We start from the raw sequence: 10277 nt of genomic DNA on the forward strand, positions 1-10277 counted from the left end.
AGCTTCAGCCTGATAAGCTCGAACCCAAATCAGAGAAGTGCGTCTTCATAGGATACCCAAAAGAGACTGTTGGGTACACCTTCAATCACAGATCCGAAGGCAAGATATTTGTTGTTAAGTATGGATCCTTTCTAGAGAAGGAGTTTCTCTCGAAAGAAGTGAGTGGGAGAAAAGTAGAACTTGATGAGGTAATTGTACCATCTCTTGGATTGGAAAGAAGTTCATCACAGAAAATTGTTCCCGTGATTCCTACACCAATTACTGAGGAAGCTAATGATGATGATCATGAAACTTCAGATCAAGTTACTACCGAACCTCGTAGGTCATCCAAAATATGTTCCGCACCAGAGTGGTACGGTAATCCTGTTCTGGAAGTCATGTTACTGGACCATGGTGAACCTACGAACTATGAGGAAACGGTGATGAGCATAGATTCTGTGAAATGGCTTGAGGACATGAAATTTGAGATGGGATCCATGCATGAGAACAAAGTGTGGACTTTGGTTGACTTGCCCGATGATCGGTAAGCCATAGAGAATAAATGGATCTTCAAGAAGAAGACTGACGCTGATGGTAATGTTACTATCTACAAAGCCCGACTTGTTGTGAAAGGTTTTTGACAAGTTCAAGGAGTTGACTACGATGAGACCTTCTCACCCGTAGCGATGCTTAAGTCTGTTCGAATCATGTTAGCAATTGCCGCATTTTATGATTATGAAATCTAGCAAATGGACGTCAAAACTACATTCCTTAATGGATTTCATAAAGAAGAGTTGTATATGATGCAACCAGAAGGTTTTGTCGATCCTAAAGGTGCTAACAAAGTGTGCAAGCTTCGGCGATCCATTTATGAACCGGTGCGAGCATCTCAGAGTTGGAATATACGCTTTGATAGTGTGATCAAACCATATGGTTATATACAGACTTTCGAAGAAGCCTGTATTTACAAGAAAGTGAGTGGGAGCTTTGTAGCATTTATAATATAATATGTGATGACATATTGTTGATTGGAAATGATATAGAATTTCTGGATAGCATAAAAGGATACTTGAATAAGAATTTTTCAATGAAAGACCTCGATGAAGCTGCTTATATATTGGGCATCAAGATCTATAGAGATAGATCAAGATGCTTAATTGGACTTTTACAAAGCACATACCTTGATAAAGTTTTGAAGAAGTTCAAAATGGATCAGTCAAAGAAAGGGTTCTTGCTTGTGTTACAAGGTGTGAAATTGAGTCAGACTCAATGCCCGACCACTGCAGAAGATAGAGAGAAAATGAAAGTCATTCCCTATGCCTCAGCCATAGGTTCTATCATGTATGCAATGTGTGTACCAAACCTGATGTGTGCCTTGCTATAAGTTTAGTAGGGAGGTACCAAAGTAATCTAGGAGTGGATCACTAGACAGCGGTCAAGAACATCCTGAAGTACCTGAAAAGGACTAAGGATATGTTTCTCGTTTATGGGGGTGACAAAGAGCTCGTCGTAAATGGTTACGTCGATTCTAGCTTTGACACTGATCCGGATGACTCTAATCACAAACCGGATACGTATTTATATTGAATGGTGGAGCTGTCAGTTGGTACAGTTCCAAGCAAAGCGTTGTGGCGGGATCTACGTGTGAAGCGGAGTACATAGCTGCTTCGGAAGCAGCAAATGAAGGAGTTCATATCCGATCTAGGTGTAATAACTAGTGCATCGGGTCCAATGAAAATCGTTCGTGACAATACTGGAGCAATTGCCTAAGCGAAGGAATCCAGATTTCACAAGAGAACCAAACACATCAAGAGACGCTTCAACTCCATCCATGATCAAGTCAAGGAGGGAGACATAGAGATTTGCAAAATACATACGGATCAGAATGTTGCAGACCCGTTGACTAAGCCTCTTTCACGAGCAAAACATGATCAGCACCAAGACTCCATGGGTGTTAGAATCATTACAATGTAATCTAGATTATTCACTCTAGTGCAAGTGGGAGACTGGAGGAAATATGCCCTAGAGGCCATAATAAAGTTGTTATTTATATTTCCTTATATCATGATAAATGTTTATTATTCATGCTAGAATTGTTTTAACCAGAAACTTGATACATGTGTGAATACATAGACAAAACAAAGTGTCCCTAGTATGCCTCTACTCCACATCAGGTCTGGTACCTCCCTGATCAAATCAAAGATGGTTAAGTTTCCTGACCATAGACATGTGTTGTCATTTGATGAATGGGATCACATCATTAGGAGAATTATGTGATGGACAAGACCCATCTGTTAGCTTAGCATAATGATCGTTAAGTTTTATTGCTATTGCTTTCTTCATGACTTATACATATTCCTTTGACTATGAGATTATGCAACTCCTGAATACCGGAGGAATACCTTGTGTGCTATCAAACGTCACAACATAACTGGGTGATTATTAAGATGCTCTACAGGTATCTCCAAAGGTGTTTGTTGGGTTGGCATAGATCGAGATTAGGATTTGTCACTCCGAGTATCGGAGAGGTATCTCTGGGCCCTCTCGGTAATGCACATCATGATAAGCCTTGCAAGCAATGTTACTAATGAGTTAGTTGCAGGATGATGCATTACAGAACAAGTAAAGAGACTTTCTGCAAACGAGATTGAACTAGGTATGAAGATACCAACGATCGAGTCTCGGGCAAGTAACATACCAATGATAAAGGGAATGACGTATGTTGTCATTGCGGTTTGACCGATAAAGATCTTCGTAGAATATGTAGGAACCAATATGAGCATCCAGGTTCCGCTGTTGGTTATTGACCGAAGATGTGTCTCGGTCATGTCTACATAGTTCTTGAACCCGTAGGGTTCGCACGCTTAACGTTCGATGACGATTTGTATTATGAGTTATGTGTTTTGGTGACCGATGATTGTACGGAGTCCAGGATGAGATCACGGACATGACAAGGAGTCTCGAAATGGTCAAGAGGTAAAGATTGATATATTGGACGATAGTATTCGGACACAGGAATGGTTCCGGAGTGTTTGGGGAATTTATCGGAGTACCGGGGGGGTTACCGGAACCCCCCGGGGGAAGTAATGGGCCATAGGGGAGAGGCAAGGCAGCCAACGAGGAGGTGGCGCGTGGCCTCCCCCATGGGGAGTCCGAATTGGAAAAGGGGAGGGTGCGCGGCCCCCCTTCCCTTCTCCCTCTCCATCTCCTTCCCCCTTTACCCCTCCAGTAAAAGGAAGGAGGGTCCGAATTGGAGTTGGAGTCCTAGTAGGACTCCTCCCCACTTGGGGGCGCGCCTAGGCCAGCCTCCTCCGTCTCCCTCCTTTATATACGGGGGCGGGGGCACCTCTAAGCACATCAATTCTTTCTTAGCCGTGTGCAGTGCCCCCCTCCATTGTTTACTCCTCCGGTCATCTTGTTGTAGTGCTTAGGCGAAGCCCTGCGCGGATCACATCACCATCACCGTTACCACGCCGTCATGCTGACGAAACTCTCCATCGACACTTTGCTAGATCAAGAGTTCGAGGGATATCATCGAGCTGAACATGTGCAGAACTCGGAGGTGTCGTATGTTCGGTGCTTGATCGGTAGAAGCGAGAAGACGTTTGACTACATCAACCGTGTTAAGCTAGCGCTTCTGCTTTCGGTCTACGAGGGTACATGGACACACTCTCCCCCTCTCGTTGCTATGCATCTCCTCGATAGATCTTGCGTGATCGTAGGAATTTTTTTGAAATTGCATGCTACGTTCCCCAACATTCGATACGAGCATCTCAACTCATTACCCCTTAATTCAAATATGTTATAAACTCTGCCATGGCAGAAAAATCATGTAGTACGTTCAGAACACCAACACACCATTGTTTTAATCATTTTTCTAACCCACTTAACATTTTTTGCGATACCGGATATTTTCTGTGACACTACAAATCATCGCAGAATATGCACATGCCTAATGATGGCCAAATACGTCGCCAAAAATCAGGCCAGAACGTCACCAAAGTTACTGAGGGTGCTCCCCAGGAGGAAAACAATTGGTGATGGTTGACCGTCACAGAAAATGATCTTTGGTGACGTTTTCTGTTTCGTCTCCGAGGGTTTTGTCATGGAATATAGCAGATTTTGTAGTCTAGGCTTGGCATACCATGGCCCATGTTGTATGTCGGCTCTCGTGGGGACCACACCATTGTGGAAAGCGCCCCCTCCCCGTTGTTGAAATTAAATATCTTCATGTGCCAGCTCCTACATGACTGCCTCTCATTGGGGACAGTGGTGGTCAAGTGACATGGGCCTGGAGGTGGGCTCTGCCCTTTGTGTGGTGTCCTAGAGATGGGTAGCCACATTTTCTTCACTTGTTTCACTACCCGTTTTTGTGGTGTGTTGTCCGTGAGGCTCTAGGACCTCAATGGGACGCCCTAGACCTGGCTGGGTTTATGGAAACTCGGGCCATCCAGGCCGGTAGGAGGAGCCGCCACTTCTAGTTAGTGTTCACAATGATGACTTGTACCGTTTGAACGATGCATAAAAAGATGATTATCAAGCGGGTCTTCTTACGATGGGTCATTGATTCTATCGTCAAGTTTCTAACTTTTTTACATCACGAGCACCCACTCTCTAGGCAGCGGGACCAAGACCGGTTAGGCAGCATGATGGACGCGCTGACTGCGGTAGGACGCCGCCTTTCTACTACTCCGTCCCGCAATGTAAGACATTTTTTCAAGTTGTTTTAAGATGCAAAAACATCTTATATTTTGGGATGGAGTGGGTATTTTTTATTAGGGCTGTTTGTGTTGTTGCCCTAGCAGACTTATAGTTACGTATCCTACATTTAAATATTGGGTTGTTAAATTTATAAAGCAAGATGAAAGTCTGTTTTCGAGAGCTTTGCTCAAAGTGTAGAAATAAACCACCACCACTAAATTAAGCAGTCGGCACCCACATCCATCCAAGTAACTAATATATGTGCCTGCATTTATTCCAAGTTGCTACTTAATTTGTGGCAACATATGTTGTCATGATCCATTCTGAGGCAGGGCTGTTTGTGTGATCTACGTACACTAGGTAGTACTACCAGTATCTGGTCAGGACGTGACGTCCCGACGGCTCTGATCATATCTGACGGGGATGCATGCTAGCTACTCATTGCCTCGTTTGCCCTAGCATGCAGCCTAGCAAATAAGAGGTCCCGGAGTACGTACTACTAGTACTGCAGAAGTATATCAATATCTATGCATGCACGCCCCTGCAACAAGCAAAGTGTAGTTGCAGCATCTCCATATTCATGTTTCTACAGAGGCCCCGGAGTAAATCGTCAGAAGTCAAAGTCAAAGCCTTTCACCAGAATAACATAGTGTATTTGAAATCCTAATGTAATTGCATGCACATGGTCCAGGCAAAACCGTAAAAGTCCAGCGGCAGTTATCAGTTTCATATTTCATACCACTACGTTTGTAACATTTTGCATATCCAATGGACAAGAAAGCAGCAGCACCACTAAATCATCAAACCTCAAACCACACACACACTGGCTGCTGGGAATATATATATATATAGGGATACATATATGGTTCGAATTTTATAGAGGGAACAAAAGACATCAACAAATTAAACAAGCAGTGCTAATTGGTTCGATAACTCCTTTTTTCTGCACGTAAAATGGAGTAGACATAAACGATCTTCAGGACATTTTTCACAAGTCCAGTCTTCAGCTTAGTGAATACGTCCTCAGGTCATTTTATCTGCTCGGATGTTAACAGGCGCATTAGAGGGTGAAACAAAAGAGCTAACAACTGAGCCAATATTAAACATAATGCATCGACCTCCTTAACTGCGCTACTCCAATCATTCATGTTTATAAGACCGTAAGTATTTTAAATAAACATTGACCCTTAATGTGATCACCAAAGCATTGTTACATGTCACGAAAATATATCATTTGAATCTTCTTTTAAATGTGAGTCCAATTATACATTTTTTGTGGCATGTAAGTAATATTCTGTTGATCAAATTAGTGGTCAACTTTTAAAAAAAATACGTGTAGGCCTTATAAAAATGTGAAATGATACTATTCACAAACTATAGCCACCTTTGGCTAATATGGAAAGTGCTGTTCTGTCTTCTTAATTAAAGTAAATTCAACAGGTTGGCAATGTATATGCTAAAATAAGTGTCAGCTATTTTTAAAAGGAAGGGTCAAAAAGAGCCCAACTTTGAATTAATAAAGTCATCAACCGACCAGAATTAACAGATGTGTCAACTTTAAATCAGGACTACAACTACAAACTCTGTGTTTTCTAAATCTAAGTAGATGCCCTGAGCCGTCCAATGTCTCCGCATTGGGACTTGCGGACAGATTGGGAGATCAAGATTAAATCAGAGGGCTATCCCATCAACTTAGGCATAAGAAAATTCAGTCTACTCATATTAGCCATAGACGAACTCCAATAATATTAGGTGCAATATATCGATTATTGTTCCTAAAATATGGCTCAATGTATCATTTACAACAAATAAATATTCCACCACAGAATTAGTGTACTCATTTTCTCGCAATAGGACATTATCATCAGTTAATTTATTTCTACTTGTAGCACAAAATAAGTGTGTGACAAACTAAATATGCCGGTCAGGATTAGCTAGCTGTAGGTTGGCACATATAGAGTATAGAGAGTGCAGAGACAAACACACGAGAGCCTTTTAGTACTTATGTTTTAGATCTTTCAACATTTTCCTTTTTTTAATCTTTACTTCAAGGGAACACTTGTGCATGCACGACATGAAATATCAACTATTGTACGTACGCATCCAGATCGGCTGCAAAGTCATCTAGTACGGGAACACACTCTTTTTGCATTCAAGGTTATATATATAGCAGTACATAAATTAAGATATATGTTTTATTACCATGACCATGAGAGACGATATGCTGTTTCTTCGATACTTCCGAAAATAAATCACCTAATTAAAGATGGAACGATCGATAAACTGAGTTACAAAATGTTTTCCTACATGTGCTACACGTACAGTTGCCTAAGAAATTGTTGATTGTATTTCTTGTAAGTCAGATAAATTGTTCATTGGAATGTGTGGGCAAAGCATGCACATACATGTACTAGCTAGTAATTTCACATTGGTGTTCAACAGGAAGCAATCAGAAACCGATGCAGTTCAAGCTAGCTGAGTTGAAAGTACACTCCTGATTATGCTTGTATGTACACAGTGAATGAGCAAACCAACAGGAGCACAGTGCAAACATAATTGTCCATCTCGAAACCCCAAATTGGGCAAAATTAAATCAACTTGGATTTGCATGCATGCATCGAACTCAGCATATACAGTGCTAGCTTCCTAGTGTGAAAAAAGAGCACTACTGTGTTTACTATACCCATGGTTTTCACTTTCAGTGAGATTTCGGTGAAATTCACTGAATTTCAGTAATTTCAGCAGACACTGAAATATTACGTTTCGGCCAAAATATTTCAGCAATTTCAGTATAGCACAACAATTCCAATATTTTTCAAAATATTTTTAAATTTTTTCAAATTTTTAATTGAATTCAAGTGAATATTTCGGTCATTTGGCTGAAATGGAAACTGAAATCACTGAAATTCATTGAATTTCAGTGATTTCGGTTGGTGCTGAAATTCTTCTGAAACTGAAATTGAAAACCATGACTATACCATATGAAATGAATGATCCAAGAAAATATATATATATATATATATATATATATATATATGTGAGCGCAATAGAATACTGCATGAGCACAATGGAAAGTAATTAAACGGAAACGTAACAATTGAGCATGTGTGGCAACGAAAGCCGAACCTGCCAAAGATCGATCGATGGATGTCGGATCGAACGGAGGGGGCTACTGCGCGGCGGTGTGCCTCTCGTCCCCGCCGGCCGTGCCAGGTTTCAAGAACGGTCCGCCGCTCAGCGGGCCGAGGCCGGACACCGGCCCGACGCCCATGGCTGATGTGTACCCGAAATCGTAGCCGCCGCTGCCGCTGCCGCCGTTCACGCCGAGTCTCGCGACAGCGCCCTCCCCCTCGTAGCTCCTGGCCAGCATCTGCACGGCCGCGAACTGGTCGTGCCCGAACCCAAGACCCGCGCCGATCGCCGTGGAGTGGCTGATGTTGATGAAGTTCTGCGTGCAGTTGGGCACCGTGTTGCCGATGAAATCCGCCATTGCCGGCGCCCCGTTGCACCCCACAGACGCCGAGACCGCCACCGCCGCAGCCGCCTAGATGCAAAACTCGCGCAGTTAAGACGAGTAAATTCGCGACATGTATAATAACTAGAGAAATACAGTTGATGCATTCTATCATTGAGTACATAATTACTACCTGGTACTTTGAGAGTTCGTATCTGGCGCGGCTGAGGTCCTGCTGGAGCTGGCGGAGCTGGTGCTGTAGGACAGAGATGACGCCGACGCAGCCGTAGACGGGGTCGCGGAGGCGCATGTCGGCCTCGTAGGCGAGCGAGTTCACCGCGTCCTCCCGCTGGTACGGGTTCAGCTCGTTGAGCAGCTTGGTGACGTTGCTGGCGCCGAAGACGCGGTGCACGTGGACGAACTTCTGCGGGTTGTCCGGCGGGAAGTAGGGCGCGAACACGCAGTCGGGCTGGCACTTGCGCCGGAGGAACTTGCAGGCCGCGCACGGCGAGCCCGTGCCGGCCGCCCCGGAGCTCGCGGCGCCAACCGCCGCCGCAGAGGATGCCATGGTGATCACCGAGCCTGGAAACGACGACGCCGATGAGGAGGCCATCGATCGATGGGTGGGTCGGTCTAGCTTCCTGGCGAAGGAGAGATCCAAATCCCAAGCAAGAAAGAGAAGACAGACGGTCAGGCGTGACGGTTTCCCTTCTGGAAAGTTTGGTATGGGAAATTGGAGCAGCAAAAGGAAATGGGGAAGGGGAATGGATCATAAATTTTATTCTTGCCATATCTGCACACACACTGCCCAGATGGCATGAAGCTATTCTAAGGAAGTGCAGATTATTCTTCGATACCTCTACGAAATTAGAAAAACTTGACGTAACTGTATATTTCTCTTGACAAAAATGGTCGAGACAAATCAGTAGAATTTATTTGTTCACCGATTTGGTCCTTGGATCCTGATTTTAGTTTCCTTCTCATCATGCTCTCCCAGAGTGAGAGAGCATGCGCCTTGGCAAGGCTGCTCCGCACATGGGCTACTGCCTACTGCTATCCCATTCCCATCCAACAACGCAAGATCAATATAGAGCAATAAGAGAGCAATAGGAGGCAGTGAGGCTGTGGGCATTTGTGCTTGATGGGATCAAAACACCATAAAAGACGTAGGATTAGTTAATAGTCAGGCACCAAGAAAGAAGCAGGAGGAAATCAAAGAATCAAAGAACTAGGAAAGAAAGAAGTCGGCGAGAAAGAAGAAGAACGTAGCATAAGGGAGAGAAGAACAAATTAAAGAAGGAAGCAAATGGATCCAAGGCCGGCGTACGGTGAGCGGCAGAGTAGAGTACGCACCCTTTCTGTGGGACGAAATTTTCTGCTCACTTCGTGCAGCTGCCGCGCGCTGACCTGAATCGCCTCTCTGCTACTTTTCCTCCTCCTCCTCGAGTCCAGCAAGCGGCTTCCTCGTATTTGGCTAGCTGCTGCGTCCCCCTTTTATCTCTCTCTCTCTCTCTCTCTCTCTCTCTCTCTCTCTCTCTCTCTCTCTCTCTCTCTCTCTGATCTTCTCTAGCTAGCTATAGTAGTTACTCCACTTGGCTGTTTGTTGTAGAGAAAAAATGGAGTATGAAAGTGACGACCAAAAGATGGTGCAAGCAGCTGCGTGGTTCAAAATAAATGGCCACTTTCTTCAGTACTGGAGGTTCAAATGGAATGGAGAGTTTCTGATTTTGGGTGTTCTCCAAGATCATTCTGATGGATGATACTATATGCATGCACACCTTATGTGGTAAGAATTCTTTTATTGTGATACAGATTACGTATATTTATATGTTTTTTAGTATTGTATATTTATATTGTTAATTATCTGGATCCTTTTGTAGAGAAATATTCACCTTGAACCCTTGATCTTAGTTTTTGGTCTTTATTCAATAGATCCAATGGGCACCCGCCACTATTAGAGACATAATACTCCTCTAAAGAATGTTGGAGTACCCGCCTCCTGGTAGCTCGCCGTGCAAGAGTGCCCTCTGCGTCATCTTTTCTGTGCGGACTCCCCGCACCCAGTCGTCTTTCCTTGTGGGGTCCATGACGCTTGGGCCACGGGTGCAGCCGAGACCACCTCTCTATGGTGTTCATCGTCGCA

At 43.8% G+C, this 10277-nt stretch overlaps 1 protein-coding gene across 2 annotated transcripts; it reads right to left on the reverse strand.

The window, feature by feature from the left end:
* Positions 1-5374: 5374 nt before the first annotated feature.
* On the reverse strand, positions 5375-9766 carry LOC125518581 (LOB domain-containing protein 6). 2 transcript variants are annotated; one of them, XM_048683407.2, is made up of 4 exons: positions 9488-9766; positions 8328-8716; positions 7807-8224; positions 5375-5717 (listed from the first exon to the last, which is right to left on the reverse strand). In XM_048683407.2, the coding sequence occupies exons 2-3, from the start codon at positions 8700-8702 to the stop codon at positions 7850-7852; spliced, it is 750 nt and encodes a 249-aa protein (XP_048539364.1). In that variant the 5' UTR covers positions 8703-8716; positions 9488-9766; the 3' UTR covers positions 5375-5717; positions 7807-7849. The 2 variants fall into 2 exon arrangements, with proteins under 2 accessions (XP_048539364.1, XP_048539355.1); XM_048683398.2 differs by having other exon boundaries at positions 8328-8775; positions 9488-9765.
* Between the last annotated feature and the right edge of the window lie 511 nt (positions 9767-10277).

Source organism: Triticum urartu, chromosome 1A (assembly GCF_056163025.1).
Source record: "Triticum urartu cultivar PI428250 chromosome 1A, HENAU_Tu73, whole genome shotgun sequence".
In the NCBI taxonomy this organism is placed as follows: Eukaryota; Viridiplantae; Streptophyta; class Magnoliopsida; order Poales; family Poaceae; genus Triticum; species Triticum urartu.

Bases quoted from the DNA above. Each gene is read 5' to 3' on its own strand.
- LOC125518581 (XM_048683398.2), bottom strand. From the start codon at position 8,747: ATGGCCTCCTCATCGGCGTCGTCGTTTCCAGGCTCGGTGATCACCATG. The intron at 8,225-8,327 runs GTAGTAATTATG...TTTTGCATCTAG, and splicing joins ACGAACTCTCAAAGTACCAG to GCGGCTGCGGCGGTGGCGGT.